The 25,626-nt window shown below is 48.3% G+C and overlaps 2 protein-coding genes across 4 annotated transcripts in view; both read right to left on the reverse strand.

The window, feature by feature from the left end:
- The window catches only part of TDRD5 (tudor domain containing 5), a 1,858,625-nt gene that overhangs the window by 1,510,271 nt on the left and 322,728 nt on the right, over positions 1-25,626 (reverse strand). The window lies entirely within an intron of this gene.
- Positions 9,597-10,379, reverse strand: LOC144755149 (ferritin light chain, oocyte isoform-like). The gene has a single exon (XM_078643722.1). The coding sequence runs from the start codon at positions 10,260-10,262 to the stop codon at positions 9,729-9,731; it is 534 nt and encodes a 177-aa protein (XP_078499848.1). The 5' UTR covers positions 10,263-10,379; the 3' UTR covers positions 9,597-9,728.

A 25,626-nucleotide genomic window follows, 5' to 3' on the forward strand; every position in this document is an offset into this window, starting at 1 on the left:
TCCCCGTTGCAGCTGAGGATAAATCTGATGCAACGACAGCATGCAAAATTTCTCTCTGCGAATCCACTTGTTCGCTTGTCGCAAATCCAGAATGGGCCTGAACTCGTTCTTGTCCTTCTTGCGAACCAGAAAGAACCGGGAGTACAGACCTCTTCCCCTTTGAGACAGAGGTACGTCTTCTATTGCCCTTTTCCTTAACAGGGTATCGGCCTCCGCCTGGAGCTCGCGCAGCTGAAACTGCGAGCTGACCGGTGGAATTGCTGGAGGCGGGCTGGTGAACCGAAGACTGTATCCATTGCAAACAATATTCAGCACCCACTTGTCCTGAGTAATTTTTCTCCACTCTGCCAGACAAAATTGAACGCTTCCCCCCACCGGAGTGGGTAACGGATGCAGGGGAAGTAACCGCTCAGGGCCTAGACCCAGCCGGGCCCTTGTTCGCCACTGCGGACTGATGGCCTATGCCCTTCTGGCGCTTCTGGAAGGGCCTCCGGAACTGCTGCTGCTGCTGTTGTTGTTATTGTTGTTGCTGCTGTCCCGAAGCCTGCCCTCGCCCTCTGCCTTGCACCCCGAACCGTCTCTGGAACGGGCGGTAGGTCTTCTTCTCCTTGGGCTTCTCCAACCGACAGTCGTCAGGGTCTCGGCCTCCGCTTTCATGCGGGCCATCTCTTCATCCGCATGCTTGCCAAACAGGGTTTCCCCCGGGAAAGGCAGGTTGGCCACCCGTTGTTGAGCCTCTGGCTTGAGGGATGTAAGGCGAAGCCACGTGTGGCGCCGTTGGTTGACACCATGGCAATATCCATGCACCGCCAGAAGAGACATCAGCAGCCGCGCTGATGACCTGGTTCAACACCAATAGTCCCTCATTGAAAATCTCTTGAAAGTCCTCTTTCTTCGCTCTATCATATCGCCCTAGCAAAGCCGCGGCACTTGCAGCCTTCATTGCAGTAGGCGCCGTGCGACAGACCTTCCTGCCAGCCGAGTCTAACCAGCGGCTCTCCTTATCAGGAGGTACCGTGGACGACGGGGTGGTGGCATGCTGCTTCCTAGCAGCCGTCACTACGACCTAGTCCGGTGGCGGATCCATCCTGAGAAAGGCCGGGTCAGAATCCGGAGCCCGGTGCTTCTTAAGGAGCCTGGAAGGAGCCGCCTTCATCACCGCCGGAGTGAGAAACAACTCCTTAGCGGGCTCTACCAATCCTGGTACTAGGGGTAACAACGGCCGAGACAGGTGCTTTTTATGTAGCGTCTCGAAAATCACGGATGTTGTGGGCGTGGACACCGACACCGTGATACCCAACTTAGCCGCACCACTCAGCAAAACATCTTGGAATGAGACGATGTCGTCCACTGGCGACACCCTCGTCCTAGGGGATTCCGACAAAGTCGGCGAGTAGTCCCTGGTCCCAGAAGAACCCGTGCGGGATCTCGAGCTGCGCCTCCTCTGGCGTCGCCTTGATCTTGTCGACGACCGGTGACTACTCCGTGATCTCTCCCTCCGTCCGGAACGAGAGCGCGATCTCCTCGGCTTCGGACGCTCCGCAGGTCTCACAGGAGCAGGAGACTGCAGCCTGACCGGGACCCTCAGCTGAGGAGTCCCCTTAGGAGGCGTCGGGTACCGTGGCAGCGAAGCCGTCCTCGGCGGAACCGGAGGCAGTCCCTGAGGAGGGAACCAGAGGTGGAGGCGGAGTGGGATTCCGTGGCGGAGGTTCCTTGGGCAATGGGGGAGGAGGTTTAGCCTATCTCGGCTTGGGAGGTGTATATACCTCAGAGTACACAGAGCCCTGTGACTCCCTCTTCTTCTCCTTAGGAGGAGGAGATGTAGAGGCAGTGTCTCCTATTGGAGAGCGTCTCCGAGGCGCCCCAGCAGACCCAGAGCGACTCCTGGCACCAGAACTCCTTCGGCGCTTCTTTGGCGTCGAAGAACGTCGTCTCGACGTTGAGGAACGCCTTCTCGACGTCGACCTGCGTCCTCATCTCGACGTTGAGTCACGTCTGGACGGCGAACGTCTCTTCCTCGACGGCGACCGTCGACATCGAACGTTTCCTCCATGACGTCGGACGCCATCTGGACGTCGAGCGTCTCCTCGACGTCGAACACCTGCGCGTCTTCGACTTCCTCCTTGACGTCGAGGATCCACTCGACGCCGACCTTCTCCTCTTCGCTGACGCTGAACGGCGGTGTCGCCTCGACGGCGAGCGCCGACGCCGGGCCGAACTACTTCGACGTCAATGACTCGACGACGACGTCGATGACACCGTGAATGGCGATCTCGACGGCGGCCTGGTCAGTCCCCTCGACGTCGAACGTAGACGCCGCTTCAACCCAGAGCCCTGGGGAGACTGGGAACAGACTGCTGTCATCCCTCTCGACGCCGTCGTCGATGCTATCGACATCGGCGGAGAAATAGGACGTTTGCTGGTCTTCCTGCCTCTGGGGAGCCCCCCAGAGACCTCAGCATGGGCAGATGGAGCCTGCCCAGACCCACCTTGTGTCTTCAGTCTTCTATCTTCCAGGCCTTGGAGCCTGATCTTCATCCTCTCTCTCAGGGTCCTGGTGGATAATGTCTGGCAGATGACGCACTCCTCTGGAACATGAGATGAGGGAAGGCAGACGATGCACACCTCATGTTGGTCCGACTTGGCCTTCTTCCTCGGACACTCTGGGCATTTGTCAAATAAAGCAGGCATTTTGACAAATAAAAGAGTGCACCAATACACCGACAAGGAAGAAAACACCAAAGTACTTCAATGAAAGCACTCAAATACTTGAAAAAGTGAAAGAATCACCAAATAAACCCTTGAAAAGGGAGAGCTCAATGCTCCAGGGTCCTGCTTGCAGGAGCCGGTAAAAAGAACTGAAAGTAAAAGGGACCTGCTGTGCATTCTGGGATACTGAGAGAGTTCTGGAAAGTTCTCTTAAAGGCACAGTATCCTGTTCTGAGCCACATAATGGCAGCCTATGGGGCTTGTCTGTCCACTCCTTCCTCTCTATCATTCCAGAGGGTTTTGCTGGTTAAAGCAAGTTTTTCTATGTGGAGAAATCTGGACAGGCTGTGCTGTTTGTGGATTTTTGGTGGAATTTCTAGTTGAAGTACTGGACAGTGTAGCCTGTGGATATAGGCTGCATTATCTGTCTTTAAAGTCTCTCTTAAGTGTCTGTGGAGGTCTGCATTTTTTGACAATTTAAGAGATTATTTTTGATTGCTCCGGGGTCCGTGCACATGGGTGGGACTATTCACTAGATTTTGACTATACACAGAGATCCCCTACTACGAAAATGAAGTTCTTTTGTTTGATGGGCCAAATGCAATACACTCACTGTGCACCACCATTATTAACACCCTGTCATCGCAATCAGCTAAAGGTCAGAACAAATTATATCTGCCAATAACTAGTCCTGATTGAGTTTATTCTGTTGAGCTTATAGGTTTTTTTAACTGAGAAAAAAAAGACCTTTTTTAGTATGCAAGATGTTTATTTCACATCAATTCTTGCTGATTGTCTCTTTTTAAATTGAACAACATTTCCCGTGGTTCTCAGAAACACGCTCTCCAGAGAGGACGTAATTAAATTGAGTCTTTGGCTGCAGCACCAGTGTCAAGAACTTAAAAAACAGGCTTCCCGGCTATCATCCGAGACGGAGAAGGCAGGAGTGAGGGCTTAGACAAGACAATATGGCACCCTTGACAACGTAAGCGGATAATATCGGTGTTTCTTCTATCGTTTTGGTGAATTCCTTTAATTGATTTCATTCATTTTTTTGTCATGCTGATCTTTTATCTCCTACATACCGTGACCGCTTACAGGGGCATGTTCCCCTCCTCCTCCCATGCTGCCTTAAGAGATTCAATAGCAGGGTAAGAAACAAAGTCTTTGGCTGCAGCACCAGTGTCAAGAACTTAAAAAACAGGCTTCCCGGCTATCATCCGAGACGGAGAAGGCAGGAGTGAGGGCTTAGACAAGACAATATGGCACCCTTGACAACGTAAGCGGATAATATCGGTGTTTCTTCTATCATTTTGGTGAATTCCTTTAATTGATTTCATTCATTTTTTTGTCATGCTGATCTTTTATCTCCTACATACCGTGACCGCTTACAGGGGCATGTTCCCCTCCTCCTCCCATGCTGCCTTAAGAGATTCAATAGCAGGGTAAGAAACAATGTCTGTGGTGTTGTGTTGTGCATGTCGTTACAGTAATATGTGTTTATATGTCTCTGTCTTATTTACATAGACGTTTTGGCCTTGACACAAGTCTATGTGGTTGCTCACAGCATGGAACCATGTGCTACATTTGAGATATGAATCAAGTATTCTTTTTGTTATTACAGACATGAGATGTGTGTGCTGCATTTAAAGAGAATCGTGAATACCTGCATGATCACAAAAGAATAAAGAATCTGTTTCACTGTGGATTATGAGTTCACCCAGACACGTGTATACTCTTGATACAATACGTTGTGTCTTTTTCTCATACAGGAATCAAGTTGGAACATTCAATTTGTAAACCAGGGTAGTAAGCCATTACATGCATGGATTTGTGTGTTTGTCCATCCCCCTTCCTGTAGGAGAGTAGGATCTGCTTCTTATGATTACCTCCACTTTTTGCTGATGTTTCACTGTTTTCAATTAATTGCATGTACTTAGGTACACTCCAGATTGGATACCGGGGTACCCTTATCAGTCCCTAGAATATGGTACACCATGTACCCAGGGCAAAGGTACCCCAGAGGCCTCCCAGCGGCTGCAGCATGTATTTTGCCACCCCTGAGAGCCCATTCAAACTGACACAACAGGTCTGCTACTGCAGCCTGTGTAAGGTGGTGCATGCCCCCCTTACTTAGATATAGGTTACCTATATGTATTCTAAATCACTGCACATATAAGCCTATCAGTCACCCCTATGGCAGGCCTGATCAATCTTGAAGGCTGGGTGCTGGGTTTTGTGTGAGAGGGTGCCCCTGCATGAGCAGAAACTCCCCTGCAGCCTTTGGAATCTATTCTTCGGGGTTTTCTGTGATGCAGCCAAACCATATATACTTTTTTTAAAAATATTTTTATTGCCATTTCTCAGAAAGACAGAAAAACCAAAAACAATCCACACAGGCATTGGCGGGAATAAATGACCTCAACAAGGCACAGATGGTTATATACAGACTTACTTAGGTAACGATCATTAGGAGAGACATGCTACACGTTCTCTAGGGCTGTGTCTCACTCAAAGATGAATGAAGAAGCTTCCTCATGTAATAGGGACAAAACACAGCACTTCTTTATGCAGGGAGCCTAACATGTATCGCCTTGTATGCAGTACCGTCCTCAGTCCGGGGAGGGCTGGGCCGTGGCAGTCGTGTCTGTCTCTAGGCTAGTGTCTACTTCAGCCTCTCTCACGTCTTCCTGTGTCCGTCTTCGTTCGACCAGTAGTTTTTTGGTCGATTGCGGGGGGATAATGGGTCACTGTATAGTTTAGTTTGGGTGCAGCAATATGTCATCTCTCTTGACCACTGCCTCAGGGTGGGGGCCGGGCCCCGCATCCAACGCAGTGCTACACACCTTTTAGCCAGTAAAACGCCATGTCCACCAGGCTTCTGTGCGCCGGACGTATGTGTTTGGAGTAGCCTAATATTGCCAGCAAAGGGTCAGGTGTCAGTGCCAGCTGTGTAGTGTCATTAACCTCTCTGTACACCTCCTACTAAAATGACTATCTCAGGGCGGGACCAAGCCACGTGCAGAAAATCTGCCGTCGCCGTCCCGTACCTCTCACAATGAGCGTTCTCGCAGATTTTGTATCTATGTAACCTTTCCGGAGTGTAGTAGGTCCTGTTCAAATATTTAAAGTGGATTAACCTATGCCTCCCATTTAGAGAGCTGCGTTTGGTGCTTGAGCAACAATATCGCCAGATTTCGTCTTTTAGGTCTATTTTTAGGTCTGCCTGCCATGCTAGCCTTGGTTTGGCATATTCTGCGTTCCTTTCCTCCAGGGCTATAGCATACAGTTTAGCTATTAGTCTATTGGGGGACTTAGCAGTAACCATGTAACTAAACGTTGTGACAGTCTGCGGTTCCTCCATCTCTGTACACAGGAGCGCCCACAGCGCATGTCTCCTGCAACTATCTCATCCCATGTACGGACAGCGCCAGCAGCAACCAAATCTCCCAACTTGTGTATATTTAGTGCCTTCAGCATTGTCAGCACTGCCATGTCCAGGCATGGAGTCAGCCATGAGAACCATTCGATCATAGCGTCTGGAGTGTACATCAGACTACACGCTTGTACATTCATCAAGTGGTGCCAAGCATGTGTTACCGAATTCAAGGAATCCAGTAGGCCCGTTCGTCGGTCTCTGGGTCTCGCCAGCAGCGCTGGTAAAGGCGTAGGATCAACAGAAAAAATGTGGAAGAAAGGGTCCTAGGGGAGTTAAAGTTTATAGACCTGCTTGTATCTTGTCCCCCAACTGAACTACTTAGAAACACACGGAAGATGCCAAGGGTCTTGAGATATTGATATGGTCGGTACCTATTTCTGGTATACGGACTCAAAAATACCTAGTGGTTATTTAAGTGACATAGGAGAGAAAAAACTAGGTGATCTTATCTAAAGAGAAAAGAGACCCATCAGCCCACCAGTTGGCAGAACCTCATCATCTGGGTTTTGTGAAGAAGAATGATGTCCGCTAGACACCTCCTCAGTACATTCAGTGAGGATAGCTAGAGTCGGATCATCATGCAAAGGAAAGCCATCAACCAGAAGATGAGTATTACGAAGGCTGATAGGGTAGGTTGCAGTGCTCAAAAAAGTGTGAAACAAAGTTGGTGATAAATTTAAAAATGCCTGTTTTGATGACTAAAGAACAATTTTAATAGGTGTGACCATCAAAACGGTATATCTAAAAGCAGAGTGAATATAGTATTTAAGAGATATTACTATTTATCATAGATGTAGATTGGTCGACATGTTTCAGCCCCTCCGGGCTTTCATCAGGACCTATGATGTGCACTACTGCAACACTTACCACAGAACGTGATAAAAAAAGGGATTGTGTAGACCTACCAGTTGTATGGTCTTTTAATCCAGGAACTCTCCTATGAAACAGGACACATAAAGAAAAGAAGAGAAAATATACACAACACAATACCAATCGCGAAAATTTCATGACAAGTGCATTTGCTGTGTTAAACTTGATGTGTCCACATGAATATAATCCACTCACCCATCGTTGCAGGGAGGAACGGCCTCACCTTGCCTGGCGCTCGCCCAGGACAAAGAGGCCACGCACTAAGTCGAAAAAGAAATAAAAATTTCCACAGTTATATATATTTAAATTCTGTACCTTGAGAACAAAGGAATGAAGGCAGTCAGGCAGAAAAGCAGGTCAATGGGACCTTGAGTAGAGACTCTTCGACATATTCCCACATACTTAGTTCAAGGTTGCAATGAACATAAGTTTATCAAAACGTTTATTCAAAAAAACTTTTATTCAAACAAAACTTTTTTAGTGTGTAGGTCCAAAATTGAAAGGCGAGGTATAGCTAATTGTAAACCACAAAGTATCACAGAAATGTATTCTGTATAGCGCCTCTCAACAAAGTGGACCTGTTTCTAGCTTGAAAATGGCCATAAGAAATAATAAGACTCCTGCACGCAGCGCTCACTTACCTGTCCGTCGTTACCTCGGTCTGGTAACTGAGCCGAGGGGAAGGTAGTGAGGCTGCGTGCAGTCGAAGATTAAGAATGTCCCGAGCGGACCTTGTTGGAAACTCGCTCGAGGGTTGACCGTCTCCTGATAGGCTCGTGAATATGGGGAGAAGCCTATAGCTGCAAGGTAGAAGGAGAATAGAGTTTCGCTGTCACTGGTGTAAGAGCTGTTGTGATTGGGCTGCAGAAGCGGAACCGGAAACTAAACGAGTGCCGGTCTTCGCCGTAAACACCTCTCCATCCCCTGAAAAGTTTCTTATAGGTCGGTATCCTCTGCCGGAAATGAAAGGTGCAGGGAGGGCCACCTGAGACTGCAGTGCTGCGGGCTCGACCGAGGGTAGAGCTTTTCAGCGGACCGCTGATTAGATGTGCTGACCCAGAAACGCACACGCTGGGTGAAAGCATCATATCGAGAATGCCAGACTACCGCAAAACCGCCAAAATGTGGTTAACAAAATCACTGATAATTTGTGCTTACATATAGACGCTGGGGCACGCCAAATAAGTTTATTAAAAGACTTTGAAAAAACACACCCAAACACCGAAGTTGTCCTGTTTCTGTCCTGTTTCTTAACCACAAACAGAGTGTGGTGCGTACAACATGGTGTCTTGCAGAAACACCTCTATTACTTGTGAGCTTGATCACTAAACCTAGCACGCATCCTGGAGTCCCATCAAACTGATGGTGCGTGCATCACAGTGTCTTGTGGAAATGCCCTCTGTTTCTTGTAGGCTCAAATATTAAGTATGGCACGCACCCCGGATATCCACAAAAAAAATGGGCATAGGTAGATATAACCGGTGTGTCAATTGTTGGAAAAAGTGGTGCACAGACGGCAGACAATTATGAGTCCGCTTTCTAGGTGGACATCAGAGAAATATATATATGTATATATATGTATTGGTGCTTAGTTCTCAACATAGTACCTAATAGTTTCGAAAAACATATATATATGTGTATCTTTTGGATACAGGTATGCATAATTGAGGCCAAGATAAAACCTATGTACTCACAAGTAAAGGTGGACAGCTATCGATTAGATGAACAAGTGTACATATCTAAAATACGAGGGATTATCACTCATAAGCGAGGTTGTGTACACACCTAGCTGATATTTACGATAGTCTAAACTGAAGGATGGATTAAAGCTGTAACCAAGGGATTTCATCGTTTAACCCCTCTGTATCGCATTTGAGTTTAAAAACCCATTCCTGCTCTTTTCTGAGCAAGAAATGAGAAATATCACTTACGTGTGGAGGTATAAACGGCTGTTCTAGTACTAGCCATTCTAATTCATCTGCAGAGTGTTTCATATTTAGAAAATGGGATGTCATCCGAGTGGCTTGTCTATTGCATCTAATGGTGCTTTTGTGTTCTTGTATCCTCAATTTTATTTTTCTTGTCGTCATCCCTATATAGCGGAGGGCACATGGACAAGTGATCTGATAAATGACCCTCTCACTATTGCAGTTAGTATGATGTTTCAACTGCCAGGGGTGTGCAGTGCCGATGTCAACTGACAATGTCTTCTTTGTCTGGGGGCACACCGAACAATTGCCACAAGGGTAGTGACCTTGTACCGGCGGAAGGTTCCATAGTCTGGATGTAGTTTCACGGATTGTGTTTTTAGGTCTGGTGTGGACCAGTTCGTCTTTCAAATTGGTACTACTCTTGAAAGAGAAAAGAGGCAGAGGGATGTTGTCCCCTGCACTGTTCAGGATGCGCCACTTTTGTCTGATAATCTTCTGTATCTTAGACGAAGCAGTGCTGAAAGTGGTCACACAGGCTAATCTGTTGAGAGGTGGTTTCTCAACCGGAGGTGCGAGTAGTGCCGCTCGATGGTTGCTAGAGGCTCTTTTGCATGAATTTTTGATGAGCCTGCTTGGATACAGTCGTGTTTTTTTTTTTTTTGCCAAATTAACATTTTTATTCAGTTAGATCAGTCCCAAGGCCTCCACCAACATGTTCAGTTGGAGCCGCTAGTAGCAAAGCATGAAACCCCACAGTAAAGCAGCCACCATGACTGCACCTAGTCACTGTCCTCATCTAGGGTCAGCTTGTCGAAGAGGTACTCTCCCATGCCCACCTCGGCAGCCTTGACGCGCTTTAGGTTGGTCAGGTGGTGGCCCAGCTTCTTGATGAGCTTCACCTCCTCCTCTAGGTAGTGGCTCTCCAGAAAATCACACATATGGGGGTCTGTATGATCGGTGGAGACCTTGTGCAGATCCAACAGGGCCTGGTTGACTGTCTTTTCTAGTTTCAGAGCATACTCCATGGCTTGGGTGCCGTTGCCCCACTCGTCCGCTTCTGGTTTCTTTAAATCCTGCAGCACTACACGCCCACCACGCTTGTTTTGGAACTTCAGCAACTTTTCAGAGTGTTCCCGCTTCTTCTCAGACTGTTTCCTAAAGAACTTTGAGAACCTGGCCAACGCCTGGTCATCACGATCGAAATAGTATCCCAGGGACAGGTAGACGTAGGAGGCCTGCAGCTGCAGGTTGACGATGCGGTTGACGCCGGCCTCGCTCTCCTGGTGGTAGTTGTGTCGAACCTGGGAGCTCATGGTGACCTCGGCGCGAGCGGGCTCAGTCGGTGGCACGGGCTCCGGTAAAGCACCTGGTTCCGTTCAAACACTGTTGAAGCAGGAACCGGTTGCTCGACGCTGTGCGTAATCTTTGATGTCTCTCCTGCTTGGATACAGTCGTTGTTTCAGTTTCTTAGATAAATCTCTGGATTGGCTTAGAAAATCTGGTTTGTCTGAGCAGTTTCTTCGGACCCTGAGAAATTGCCCAAAAGGGAGATTTTCTCGAAGGGATCGAGGATGATGGCTGTCAAATCTCAATAGAGAATTGCGCGACATGGGTTTGCGATGTAGACTGCTTGAGAGATGTCCTTCTTTGGGAATGATTAGCAAATCCAGAAATGGAAGCTCCGTTTTGCTATAGTCTACAGTAAATCTGAGATATGGATTCTGACTATTGAGCCAGATCTGGAAAGCCAGTATTGACTCACTGTTTCCACGCCATACCACCAGAATGTCATCTATGTACCTCTTCCACAACACCGTCTGATGGAAGTACGGATTGTTGTAGTTGAGGACATGATGAGTCTCGAAATGGTGGACATATAAATTGGCCAAACTTGGCGCAAATTTACTGCCCATTGACGTCCCTGATGTTTGAAGATACAGAGAGTCTTCAAAACCAAAAAAGTTCTCAGTCATAGCAATCCTGGCTAAATCCATAATAAAATGGATGGGTGTCATACTGTCATGATTAGTAGTTGCCAAAAGTTCCCGTATAGTTTGTAGAGTTTCTGCTTGTGGTATACACGTGTACAACGACTCTACATCGAAGCTGACAAGAAAATCCAAATCAGCATCGAATTCTATTTCGGGTAGCAGACGTAGGACATCTTTGGTGTCCTGAAGATACGTTGGCATGGTTCTAACTAGAGGTGCCAGGAACACATCTACAAAGGAAGATAGTATTCCAACAGAGATCCAATGCCCGAGATTATGGGGCGTCCTGGGGGAGGTCTGGCTGTCTTATGAATTTTGGGCAGCGTGTAAAAGTACGGAGTGACTGGATGTGTCGTGATGAGGAATTTTGCTTCATGTGTTGTTATCCAGCCCTCCGTACTTGCCTCTTCGACTAGATGTTTGATCTCAGTTAGGAGTCTGGTAGTTGGATCTTCATTTAGGAGTGTGTAGGACTGAGTGTTCCCCAGCTGTCTAAGGCACTCGGCCCGATAAGAGGTGGTGTCCTGGATAACTATCGCACCCCCCTTATCGGCCGGTTTGATCGTGATGTCCTTGTCATTGGATAGAGTGACAAGCGCTTGTCTCTCATTTTTAGATAAATTTTGAAAATTGCCGTGTTTGGAGAGGTTTAATGTTTTCATCTCATGCAGCACAGCAGTTTCAAAAGTGTCAACTCTTGATGGCACCTGTTGTAGTAGGGGCATGAAGGTAGATTTAATTTTTAGACCTGTATTCATATCTGCAGCTGATTGCATTTGATCTTTACTGCTATCTTTGAAGAAAAAGTGTAGTCTCACACTTCGAAAGAATCTTTCAATTTCACCGCGGAGTTGAAAAACATCTCCACTGTTAGTAGGCACAAATCCAAGCCCTTTGTTGAGTACCTGATGTTCGATGGGAGACAGAATACGAGCACTTAGATTCACCACTAGATCTTCGTTGTTAATTGGTGTAGTAGTTACTGGCCTCGCTTGCTGCGAGTGACCGGTGGATCTTTTTCGTCTGCCCATTGAACTTGATTCAGGCCTCTCCGTCTCGCTCTGTTCCAGCCACGGCCCTGCCCTAAAAAAGCTTGGCTGTCATAGTACTGTGGTTGCATAGCATAGTGAGGCATGGGTGGTGGAAATTGTGGATAACCCCATGGGGTGGGTGGCCACCATGGTCCTTGTTGGCACATGTTACCTAGCCTATTTCGCCTGGGGTTAGATCGATTATTGCGGCCTCTCCCTCTCCATTGGGGTGTACCATTGCTTTCTGAATCAGAGGATTCTGGATCAGAAGAGGTGGCATAATTAGATCCATAGGATTTTCCTTGTTTATTGGAATCAGTGGGAATATAGTCTTCGCTGGTGTAGGGATAGACTCTTTCGTGGGTGAATTTCGCTAAATCTTTTTTTAATTTGTCGATTTTCGCGAAAAATATAGGGTCTTTGTATTCCTTATTAGCTTTATTAGATTCCTCTTGTTGTTTTTCAAAACGTTTGGTTGTCAAAGTGGTTTTTATCTGGCCTTCTAGAATCTGTATTTCTACCAGGATGGCATCCGCCACCCTCTTGGCAGTCGAGATAATCAAGATAAGCCAGTCTCGTGTGCACCGCCAAGCTATCAATGACCAGTCCTTGATGAATGTTTTATCCGTCAGAAATAGTCTTGGCGCGTTCGTGACAATCAGGCCTGTGGGGGCACACTTCCCGTGAAGGTATTCAACCATGATTTGTCCATGTACGACAGTACGCGAATGGCTTTTCTTGAGGTTCAACACAGTGTCCCAGTCTCCTGGGGGTGTTTGTACAGTGGTGGGAACTAGATCTAACATACTGGGGTTGTCATTCAAGATGGAAGAAAGAGTCTCATCATCAAAACCCAGGCCTGCAAAATCTGCCATCCTGTCGCATTCAGAGGAACAGCTGTAACACAGGCCCTGCTATGGCAGTGAGCCTTATTGTGGTCGGATCCGCAGCCGTAGCTGCACATACAACAACAGAAAAAATGTGGAAGAAATGGTCCTAGGGGAGTTAAAGTTTATAGACCTGCTTGTATCTTGTCCCCCAACTGAACTACTTAGTAACACACGGAAGGACCTATGATGTGCACATCATAGGTCCTGATGAAAGCCCGGAGGGGCTGAAACATGTCGACCAATCTACATCTATGATAAATAGTAATATCTCTTAAATACTATATTCACTCTGCTTTTAGATATACCGTTTTGATGGTCACACCTATTAAAATTGTTCTTTAGTCATCAAAACAGGCATTTTTAAATTTATCACCAACTTTGTTTCACACTTTTTTGAGCACTGCAACCTACCCTATCAGCCTTCGTAATACTCATCTTCTGGTTGATGGCTTTCCTTTGCATGATGATCCGACTCTAGCTATCCTCACTGAATGTACTGAGGAGGTGTCTAGCGGACATCATTCTTCTTCACAAAACCCAGATGATGAGGTTCTGCCAACTGGTGGGCTGATGGGTTTCTTTTCTCTTTAGTTAAGATCACCTAGTTTTTTCTCTCCTATGTCACTTAAATAACCACTAGGTATTTTTGAGTCCGTATACCAGAAATAGGTACCGACCATATCAATATCTCAAGACCCTTGGCATCTTCCTTGTGTTTCAAAGGCGTAGGATCCGCAACAATCGTTTCAATACATATATGGGGAATGTTCGTCGGCCCATTAATCCAATGATATGCGGGAGCAGCTTGTGCTGCCCAATAATATGATTGTAAATCCGGGGCATTTAGTCCTTCTGCAGCGTATGGGCGTGTAAGTATATTCCACGCCACCCTCGGTTGTTTTCCAGCCCATGCTTGACGGATCATTAGGGCACGCAACTGATTGAAGAAATCAGTAGACAGCACCATGGGGATGTTGCAAAACAAAAACAGGAGGCGCGGCAACACCACCGTTTTCATAAGCGCAATGCGTCCCAATAATGACAATGGCAATGTGATCCATTTGTTGATGTCATCCTCTAGTTTAGAGCCCGTAGTCCCATAGTTTTCTCGCAGTATCACCTCCGAGTCAGTGTGCAGCCGAATACCCAGGTACCGTACCGCATCTGTGGTCCATTGTATGGGATATTCCGGATCGAATTGCTTCGTAGCCGGAGTGAGGGGAAACATGAGCGACTTGCTCCAGTTAACGTGAATGCCCGACAGAGAGATAAACAGGACAACTTCCATAGTACAGTCAACAGATGAGTCTCTGGGTGTCTGACGTATAAAAGGGTGTCGTCAGCATAAGTGGAAACTATCAAGTTATATGTGGGAAACCGTATGCTCCGATGGCTGTGATATTCGCACAGGGCGCAGGCCAAGGGCTCTGCCACCAGCGCATATAAAAGAGGGGAGAGGGGGCACCCCTGCCTTGTGCCCCTCCCGATGTGCAATGTGTCCGTGATTAGCATTCCAATACGGACACGAGCCGCGGGGGAGGTGTATAAAATTGTCAGGAGTTGCAAGAACAACAGACCTACTCCCATACGACCCAACACGTGTCTCAGAAAAGGCCATTCAACAGAGTCAAGCCTTCTCCATGTCCAGAAAGACGGCTACCGCCGGAACCTCTGGACGCGTGTGCTGAAAAGCGGCGAAGACTGTTCTGAGATTATAGGTGAGATTTCATGAGGGAACGAATCCCGCTTGTTCCGGAGCCACTAGCGAGGTGATCATAGGGCTCAGACGATTGGCGAGTAACTTTGCGAAAATCTTCGCGTCAACGTTCAGCAGTGATAGTGGTCGGTATGACGCGCAATCTCCCGGGTCTTTGCCCGGTTTAAGTATGGCTACTAGTATCGCCTCTTGCATTGAGGGCGGCATAGTACCCGAATCCGCCATGTCTTCGAATAGTGCAAGCAGTCTAGGGAGTAGGAGGTCCGTGAAGGCCCTATAAAAGGCCACCGTAAGGCCATCACTTCCAGGGGCACCTCCAGATTTCATGGCTGATTGCGCCCATACTATCTCGTCCCGTTCTATCGGGCGTACTAGGAATCCCCGATGAGTGTCAGACAACCAAGGCATTTCAATATGCGTAAGGTAATCTAGGATACTTTCGTCGGATGCCGGACCTCGCGAGGCATATAGGGTGGAGTAGTACTCCCTGAAGCGGTCCGCTACCTGCGCGTCCGAGAGCAGTTCCTTCGTCAAAGCACATCTCATTTCAGGAACTCCTCCCTCTCTCCTGGCCCGCCGTGCCATCGGTGCCAACACCGCACCCGGGCATTCGCTTTTGCCATACGACCTAGCCGAGGCGTATTTCCCTAGGTGCTTGATCTCTGAGTCCGCCTCTTCATTGTATTCCCGTAACATTTCAGCCAGTTCTTTCGCAAGATCTCCATTGGGATTATGTAAACGCCTACTCTCCAATTCCCCAAGTTTAATCTCTAGGGTCTGCAGTCTGCCTCTAATCGACCTGAGTACCCCCGAGTGTTTGGACATTGTAACCCCCCTAATGTATAGTTTGAATGCTTCCCACACACTTTGCACCGATTTCACAGATCCATCATTAGTGTCAAAAAACACCTTGATGGCAGTCGCTAGCTCCTCCTTAAAGGAGGTATCCAGCAGTGAGTAGGGTGGAAACCGCCAGGCAAATGGAGGTATCCGCCGCGCTGGCGTAATCATCGAAATCAAGATCGGTGAACGATCCGAGTACGTGCGGGGGAGTATCTCGCATTTTTGAATAGTATTTTTATTTTATTTAATGCGATTTTATATAGCGCGAACATTACCCGAAGGTGTCAGAGCGCTTTACATAAGAACAAGTTGCAATACATAAGGATTTAGGATTACATGAGTTACATAAACTGGAAAAAATTGCAAATGTACAAGTGGTAAAGTCACACAAGAAAGAGATACAACCAGAAAAAATTACAAATGTACAAGTTGTAGAGTCACAGAAGGAAGAGATACAAACAGAAAATTGTTTGCAACTGTACAAGTTGTAACGTCACTCAAGGAAGAGATACAAATGGATAAACTCTAAGAGTCACATAGGAATGGTAGAGAGTACAGGTCTGCTACATATACTAGTGGTTAGAGTTATCTCTATATACAAATAGTAGAATTTCTCAGGTCAAGACCCCCCAAAAAAAAAAAAAAACAGGAGAGCAGAGTCCCATTAAGGGATTCAGAGGGGGGGACGTAGTCACAGCACCAAGGGAGGGTGGGAGGGATACAAGGGTAAGGAGGAAAGGCAAATCAGAGGATCGTCAAGGGGAAAAGAGGGAAAAGGGTAAAGGACAAAGGAATGGACAAGATGGCGGGTCAGGGTCCAGAGAAGCGGCCGAGAACAGCAGCAAAATGGCAGGCAGAGAAGTCCATGAGAGTGACCCAGTGAGTTCTTAAGCTGCAAAGGAGTCAAGGGAAACCGCTGGATCCTCGATGCCGTAGCAGTGGTCGGACCTTCCACTGGGCCACCCGCATACTAGTCCGGCGGTTTATCCTGCTCCCAAAACCTTTGGGACACGACCCTGGATCGGACCCTGCACTGGCCTCCCTGCACGTTGGTCCAACGGTCGATCTCGTACCCTGGACCTTCGGGACACGACCCCTGGCTTCCCTGCGTTGATGCTCCCGAAGCGGCCCTGAGACAACCGGGTGTTATCGTCATCAGAGCACTGTGGGGGGCTCTGGAGATGGTTGGGGGTGGAGATAAATTGCGATATTGCGGTGATGTGTTGGCGATCCCAGAGCTCGGTCTCGCTGAAAATATTGCGCTGAGACTCGCTGAGTCCATCGCGTTTGAGTCTGCAGCGCCATCCAGGAGTTGCTGTTTCCGTTTTCGCAGGGATGCAGGGTCGAGGCATTGTCGTACCCTGCGGCTACCCGGAACAAAGTCCCCTGGTTCTCGGAATGCAATCGCTGGGACAGAGCTGCTCAGGGAGGAAGACAGCATTTCAGAGTGGCACGTAGTATCCGAAGCAATCTGGCACCCGGTGTAGGAGACGGTCCTTCAGTCGCGTGGCCAGCCAATAATCTATTCTTGTGTGTATGTTGAAGTGTGCCGAGTCGTGTGTATAGCCTCCTAGCTCTGGGTATCGATATCTCCAGATGTCACGTAAGTCCATGTGGGACATCTGTGCCTCCAAAACCCTGGCGGCGGCAGAAGGGCAGCGGGCAGGGCCGTCTGATCTGTCTATGTGTGGGTGTCTAGTCATATTAAAGTCTCCCCCCCCCCCAGAGTATTTCCCCTCCCAAATATGTCACAATCTGAGCCGCCAGTTCCGAATAAAAATCTGGGTGGGCGTAATTAGGTCATACATATAGATCTTCGGCAAAGCAAATCTTCTTTGGTCTCAGATTGGTGGCCGCTGGATCTGGGTCCAGTTCCAACATCAAAGCCACACGTTAAAAATCTAGGGGTAAAAATTGATCAAAAATTGACCCTTAGGGAACACACCAACCACATTGCAGGATTGTGCTTCCACAATATTGGCCTTCTAAGACGAGTCTTCCCGTATCTTCCTGACACCTATAGGAAGACACTCGTACAGGCCCTGGTTACTAGCCGCCTGGACTACTGCAACGGCCTGCTGACGTTAGCAAATGCAGATGCAGTAGGCCGTTTGCAGGTAGTCCAGAATACTGCGGCTAGACTGGTCATGAGTGTACCGGCAAGGACTCCCTCTAAGCCCTTGTTGGATGAGCTGCATTGGCTCCCTATACGGCAGCGCATCAGTTTCAAGATATGCTGTATGGTCCACAAATGCTTATATGGGGATAGCCCTAAATACCTCTCTCAATCACTTGAGCTGTATCAACCCAGCCGGTCACTCCGCTCAAGTAACCAAGCTCTCCTAAAACCCCCTGCAACAAAAAAATCCAGACAGGGAGACCGAGCATTCTCCTCAGTTGGCCCTGCTTTATGGAATAAACTTCCAACAGATGTGAGAATGACCACCAACCATCTGTCCTTTAGAAAGGCATTAAAAACTCTCCTCTTCCAGGAAGCATCTCAGTCCTATTAATATATCTCATTGACTCTGTTAATGTTCTGGCTGGCAAAGCGCGGAGATACCCTTACGGGATTGAGTCCAGCGCGATATAAGAAATTAAAATAAATACAGATTTATTATACAGAATTCCAACCCCCTGCCCTTACATCTAGTGATTGTGTATCGACCGTCTCTGTCAGCCTCCCACGGCGTCATAGTCAGTCGTGCTTTCGGATTGACCCATGTGAGGACACCCCGTGCATGTGTGGTGAATCCGGCGGTGTGAACATTGCCCAAGAGGCCTCTATAGCGAAGTATGTGACTGACCATGGGAAGGTGCATCTCCTGCAGAAGAGCTATATCCACCCAGTATCTGGCAAAGTATTGTAGGACCTTCCTATGATCATTAAGACCTCGTATATTCCAAGTCATTAATGTTAATGTGTCAAGAGTGCCCTCCGTTCTAGTCTGTTCAACTGTCATAGCGTGCTAACATGTTTAGGTAATGGATTCTGCACTATCAGCACATCAAAGTAGCCTGATCCTGCGTGTGTGATCGCTTGTAAACAAAAACCTCAAAAACCAAACTTTCTTCTCCACCCCCCACCAGTCATAAGCGCTCTGGCACCCCCTCCACCCACAACCACCCATGCCTGCCCATCCCCAAATAGGCCGCAATCCAGTCTCTGTCCAACCCATCCCTCCCCTCGCACCCTCCCCAACACATAAAAAATCAAGCCCCGCAGGACTAAAGTTGTGTAATCCACTCGTGGGCAAAGGTAGCAAACAGTAGTCAAGTATTGTACAGACCGTGTTTCTAATGCTGCCCCTCCCCCCCTCGTCTTCATGTTCAACTGTTGTGTGTATGATCTTAACCTTACCTCAATCGATCTCAGCTGTCCATAGCCAGTGTGGGACCCTTAGATACACATCCATTCTGGTCACCCCCAGCAAGAATATCTACCCCTTGGTCAGCACCTCTAACAGTAGACCATAGTGGAAGCTCACCAAGTCGGATCGCTGCCCAAGGGCTCCGGTCTATCCCATCGGGTCTTGCATGGGGCAATTGTATCAGGACAGGATACTGCCTTTCCCGGAGTGTCAGCATGTAGAATATCACCCCCAAAGCATCAGCTCTTCCCTTCCCCTCTACTCAAGTCTCCATGTCCCAGAGTCCCAATGTTCCAAACTTATCTGTACGACGGCTCTTCAATCCTGGTCCTCCAGTGCGCTTCCTGTCTCCGCCAATGCATCGTTCTGGGAAGATCTAATCTCCTTGCGCCACTCCTTCATTGCCTTTTGCAAAGCTTTAGGATCTGTGAAGAAGAAGGATTTCCCCTGCCGGTTGATCCTTAGCTTCGCAGGGTTTAGCATCGCATAGTCTGTCCCCATGTCGCGCAACTGACTCTTCATCGGTGCACATTGACGCCTTTCTTCCTGCACCTTAGCGGTAAAGTCCGGAAACATAGATAAAGTAGTGCCCTCAAATTGTAACTGCTGTTTGTCGCGCGCCAACCGGAGCGCCGTATCGCGGTCCCTGTAATTAAGCAATTTGGCTATAATAGGCCGCGGCGTGCCTCCTGGTTTGGGTCTGGGGCCTAAAGAGCGGTGGGCTCTTTCCACAACAAACATGGTGGAGAAGACAAAATCACCAAAAAGTGTCTTAAGGAGCTTCTCCACGAAGACCTCCATATTGCCCGTCTACGTGGATTCTGGCAGGCCCGTGATTCGCAGATTACTCCGCCGAGAGCGGGCTTCTAAATCCTCTGTCTTGTCCATGAGGGACTGCATGGCTCTGGATTTCTGCTTATTGTCCGAGTCCAAGGTAGTTTGCACCTCTTCTACTTCGGTGATGCGTCGCTTCGCCATATCCATCCTCTTCGCCTGTTTATCCAAACGTTCCGCCATGCGATCCATGCAGTACGATAGGGCGTCCATCTTTGTGCCCAGAGAGGCTATACCCCCCTGCAGACTCTTTTCCATGGCTAGGAGCAATCCACGAATATCCTGTTGCGAGTTGTCCTCCAACGGCTCGCGTTCCCCTACATCTCTCACCGCTATAGTGTCGTTAGCTTTGGGACCCTTCGGATCAAAGGACAGCTTAGGTTGTGATCTGGCCGTGCGTCCCATGGTTAAGTGAGGGTAGGACGCGACGCTGCGGTCCTTGCGAGACAGGGCAAGAGGTGGTCAGGCGCAATACAATCCTGCAATTTATGGAACCGGCATCAGGGCAGAGTCCACCTAGGAGTCAGGGGTCCACGCAGATAGATCCAGCCCCGATCTTTCTTGTAGTCTCCCTGTGGGGTTGCGTACTATCTGGAGCCAAACAGAGTGCTGGTGAAGTTGATTTTGCACCCCACTACAGATCCACACCCCAGAGAGTGCTCAGCTAAACTATGGTCAGCACAGCCTCGGGAGACTCTTCATTTTCGAGAGATCATCGCTATCCCAGATGTTCGGTAAACCCCCCCCCCCTCCAGTCCTTCACAGCCCCCACCAGGGCAGGGAACAATATGTCGAGGCTCCGCCAAGTCGTCACCCCCACCGCAGCCGCCGCTCGCCGGCCAATATCCGCTAAGGCAGCCGAAGTTTCCCCCAATCAAAACGGCGGCTGCTGTCTGTGCCTGCTGTCGCGCCAGCACCGTCGTAGTCAATGCCAATAAGGGTGGCAGGCCATTCTGCTCCCACGCCAACAGTATTATAGAATGTTAATGAAGCTCCCTTGTAGATTCGGCAAGGGAGCCTGTCCCCCAATCAAAATGGCAGCTGCTGTCTGTGCCTGCCGTCGCGCCAGCACAGTCGTAGTCAATGCCAATAAGGGTGGCAGGCCATTCCGCTCCCACGCCAACAGTATTATAGAATGTTAATGAAGCTCCCTCGTAGATTCAGCAAGGGAGCCTGTCCTCCGTATCCAATATTTGCCCAACTCCTTTGGGTGGTTCCTTGGGGTTCCAGCGATTCTACGTGTTCTAGGCACTGTGTCTAGTGAAGTTGTTTTTGTTATACCATTTTTTAGTATATGGTTTGGTCTCCCCCTGGAGCCCGCAGTATATTTATTGTGCTATTTACAGTCGTTCTACTGATTAAGTATTGTGTGCCTTGCGCTGTAATCTCTTTAACCCCTTCGCAGCTGGTGGGATTCCCCCGCTGTGCTAAGGGGCGGGGGCGCGTACAGCGCCCCCATGCTCATGACGAGGTCAGCTCGTTATGAGCCACGGCGCTCCGGTGCTCATGACGAGCTGAGCTTGTCATGACCGTGCCCGTTCCAATGGAACGTTCAGCACAGCAGGGGAATCAGCCCAGCGTGCGAGCGTTCCACGGAACGGGCACGGTCATGACGAGCTCAGCTCGTCATGAGCACCGGAGCGCCGTCGCTCATGACAAGCTGAGGTCGTCATGAGCATCCAAAAGGTTAAGAGGTTAGTAGAGCGTGTTTAGTAAGAAGTACATATTTTAAATATCTCTTGTGTGGTTCTCCTTTGATTTGGTTATTCAGGAGGTTCTGATCTGGTAAAACAAGCTGCTTTACATTCCTTCAAGACTTAGCCTGAAGGCTGCTCTACATAGCTACCACTAGGATAGCTTTCATAAAGGTTATCTTTGACCTCGTCATCAATAACGGTTGTTTGAACTGACTGGGTGCCCACTTTAATTAGTGGACAGCATATACCAGGCTAACTTCTCACACTCCCCCTATGTTAATCAGGTGGGGCGGTTAAAAGTTAAAAAAAATATTTTTGGGTGCTCCTTTCTGTCCTTATGAAAGCCTTGGATCCTAAGAGGGGCGGAAACATGTCACCAAACTAGGCAGGTTAATAGGTTCATTATTTCCCATATCTTACCCCTGCCTATTCTTCTTAAATCATAGCTTAACAACAGTTAATAAAAGGTATACCTTGGTTGTGCTAGGTATTTTTAATCTGAGAAGACCCCGGTTGCAATTTATATCAAAAGTGCTCCCTGGAATATGGTTGAGCCCATCCTGGTTCTTAGGGACCAGGATGAGACCTGATGATGGAGTACGCCACTACTAGAGTGGGTGATGGGCTAACAAAAAAGATTTGGTTTGTTTCATTGCATAGGGTTACACATGGATTTCGAAACCGAAATGCCTAGTAGGGTGGGATTACTTCATGTGATTGTGACCCTTTCTGCATCGCCATGCAAAAGACTGAGTGGTAGTGATGGAGAGACTTATCTTCTTTACCCAGTCTACCACTGTCTGACACCACTGGTCTTCCAGGCATTTATGCAGTAAACCTGAATGTATCCTGGCACAGAACACTAGAAAAATGCACATTGTCATGCCGCCCAGGACAGATGAGACTTTTTACTGATGGATCTGCTGTGGCCATTAGAGAAAGTATGTTTGAATGCATAGATTATAGTCTTGCCTACAACGGAAACACTTGTGCTTCATCTGTGTCTATTACAGAACTGAAATTTTGAATTCTTTGAACAGGTACATAATTAATTTTATTCAGTTGATCTTTATACCCAAACCAGAGAGAAGAGGTAAGATAATTTGCACGTCTTGCTGAAGATGTGATGCACTTTGGTTTTGAATGACAAATCACCCTGTTATGGGTAGACAAATATTTCCTTCTTTCTAACAGCTGTTGCTACCACTGCCATACACTTGGAAAATATTTTTGGTACTGATTTCAAGTCAAATGGAAGGATGCAATATTAGTAATGACAGTGAGATACTCAAAACTGGATAAACTTCCAATGTTTTTTGTGGATGGGAATGAGAAAGTAATTTTTTAAAGTCTATTGACACTATCAAATCTTATCAATAATGAGAAGGGCAAATTTGATGCAGTGCCAGCACAAACAAAAGTTCCCTTTTGACCCATTTGTTGGCATATTTTAGGTACAGAATGGGATGCATATCCAGACTTGGACTACTTTTCTGCACCAGAAAATAGCACAAATATGTCCCCTTGTTCTTTTGTAACTTGAGAACTTTCTCAATAGCTCTCTTGTGAAAAAAAGATTTACAGCGTCATGAGTCAGCTGTTTTTACGTGCAACTGTCTCAATGCCTTTGGTGGTATGGAAGGCAGAGAAGAATTAACCAGATTATTTAAAAACATTTCACAATGTTTAGCAACCAGATCTCTCTAGTGATGCTACTCTAGGCAGATAAATGGTTGAAAATGTTTCCACTAAACTATGGGATGGCGGTAGGGTAGGTTATCCACGCAACAGCAGATATAGGAGGGTCAGTGTATCCCAGTGACACCTTTTCTTCTGCCCCAGAAGTCAGACTATTGAGAGCTTTTGTTTTTCCGGAGACTTCTGATTTTGAAAATACTCTGTCACAGTTGTTACTCTATATACTGCAAGTTTTAGTTGCATTATGCAAAATGGGATGTGCATTTCTTTTGAATTCTTCGACCATACGCTTTGAACAGAGCCCTTGGAATTCTTTTTGAGTTCAATGTTTCCACTCCAGTCTTCAGATGCTGTATTTCCCCACCTGCATGTGGACCAAAGAGGGAACAACTGAAGAAAGGCATGCTCAGGATTTTCTGCTGAGCTTGAGGTTTTTTTTTTTGTTTTTTTTTAAATATATTTTTATTGCAGAATGAAAAAGAAAGCCACATCTTTAGCCAATCAGTACACTTGCAGCATCACAATCTGAAAAAGTTACAGTTATATCGTACACAGCCATTCGGCCCACATCCCGGAGGCTGGGCGGCGCTGCAGGATTACCTTTCGCAGTAGGATGCTTCCGTGTCCTCCTTTCCCAATTATTCGACCAACATCACTTTTCAGTTTCTGCTTTTACCCCCCCCTAAACCTCCCCCCCCCCATGCATCAACGTACAAACTCAGAATTTCCAGGAAGAAACCATCAACAGTTCATACCGTGCTCAAGCCCGCACCAATCAAGTCGTATCAGAGTCTCCCTCCCAGACCTCCCCTGCAGCACTGTCAGAACACCTGCCTGCTACCCCGGGAGCCCCGGATCCCTGGGTCCAACCCACATGTCATCCTCCTATCCTACTCCGGGCCACTAAGTCGAGTTACCCTCCTCAAAAACGCCCCTGCCTCCCCCCCCCCCTCCGCCCCCCCCAACTACTGCTGCTGCTGCTAATGCGGGCCGTCTAATTCCGTGCCATCTCAAAGGTTCGCCATCCACCAGGAGTCGCGCGCAATCGCTAAAAGTGCATGGAAGCCGCACGGATCATCATTCCTCCTCGTCATCCCCCACCATGTAATCACGCAACGCTTGCACCACCAACTCCCAAGCTCTTGCCATGTCCAGACAGCTCTCCTTACCAAGTCTAGTAGCCTGTCGCATTCTTATGATGCTTTCACAGCCCGCCCATTTTAACAGCTCATTCATCCACCTCCTCACTGAAGGGCCTGCGCTAGATTTCCAGTGCCAGGTTATCTCTCTTTGTGCCAATATGAGTCCTAAATCAATAAATTTACTGGTAATTCTCGTTTCTTTCGTATGTGGGAACCAGAGCAGGAGACATGCCGCCATATGAAAGTCCACCTCCCTATCCGTTACCGCATTCAAGAGCACCCCCACCTCCGACCAGTACGTCCCCAGGGTCGGACACCCCCACAACATATGATCCAAGTCAACCTCGGGCGCCAAGCATCGTGGGCACATAGCGTCGCGCACCTGGAAGTACCATTTTATCCTCTCCGGAGTCAAGTACGCCCTATGCAGTATAAAGAAATGCACTTGCTGAAACCGTGCGTTCCTCGTGCCCTTCCACGTCCGCCGCAGGACCTGACTCCAGACTGTGTCCGGAATGGGCTTGCCTATGCTATCCTCCCATCGTGATTTCAAAGCCAGTAGCGGAGCCAGCCCCTCGTTCAACATTCTCATGTGGAGACACGTCACCGCTTTAACAGTGCCTGCTGCCATCACCACATACTGGCATGCCATGGTCACTTCCGGCTCGGCAAGCCCTACTCCCCAATGTTTTTGCAGCGCCACCACCACCGCCGCGTGCAATAGAAAGGTACCGTCCGGTAAGCCAAACTGCTCCTGAAGCACTTGATAGGGGACCAATGCTCCATCAATGTACAAGTCCCCCACCATCTGTAGACCCAATTCCTCCCATTCCAAAAGCCTGGACCAGTCACCCCCATGCGGCAGTGCGGTCAACATCCCCAGCGGTATCTCCGGTGCATACGGCCGGACCTTCCGTGCCCTTTTCAGACTCCGCTGCCAGCACATTCTAAGCGTCCTTTCCTCCACCGTCAGCTCCCTCAAATCCAGTTTCTGTTGCATAACTATATAAGAAAGGATGTACTTTGGAATGCCAGCACCACGGTCACACTCAGGACCCCTGAATTCTCTAGCCGCATTCTGCGTTAGGGTCTGCAGTTGCGCCGCTAGGTAATATAACTCAAAATCGGGGACCGCCATGCCCCCCTCGCTCTTAGGCCTGATCAGAGTCTCCAATGCCACCCTCCGCCGACCCTGGCCCCAAAGGAAGCCCGTCACCAACATCTTCAGTTCCTTAAAAACCCGTTGCGGAATCCATACCGGCAGTGTACGGAAGTAATAAAGCAGCCGGGGAAGCGCCACCATCTTCAACAATGCTACTCGGCCCAGTACCGACAGAGGGAGAGAGGCCCAAAATGCGATGCAGCCCTTCAGCGCACGTATGCAACGCCCTACGTTCCCCTCCAGGAGATCGGTTGCTTCGTGATAAATACGCACCCCGAGGTAGGTGAAGCCAGAAGGCTCC

This window comes from Lissotriton helveticus, chromosome 1_1 (assembly GCF_964261635.1).
Source record: "Lissotriton helveticus chromosome 1_1, aLisHel1.1, whole genome shotgun sequence".
NCBI classification, from domain to species: domain Eukaryota; kingdom Metazoa; phylum Chordata; class Amphibia; order Caudata; family Salamandridae; genus Lissotriton; species Lissotriton helveticus.

Bases quoted from the DNA above. Each gene is read 5' to 3' on its own strand.
- LOC144755149 (XM_078643722.1), bottom strand. From the start codon at position 10,262: ATGAGCTCCCAGGTTCGACACAACTACCACCAGGAGAGCGAGGCCGGC.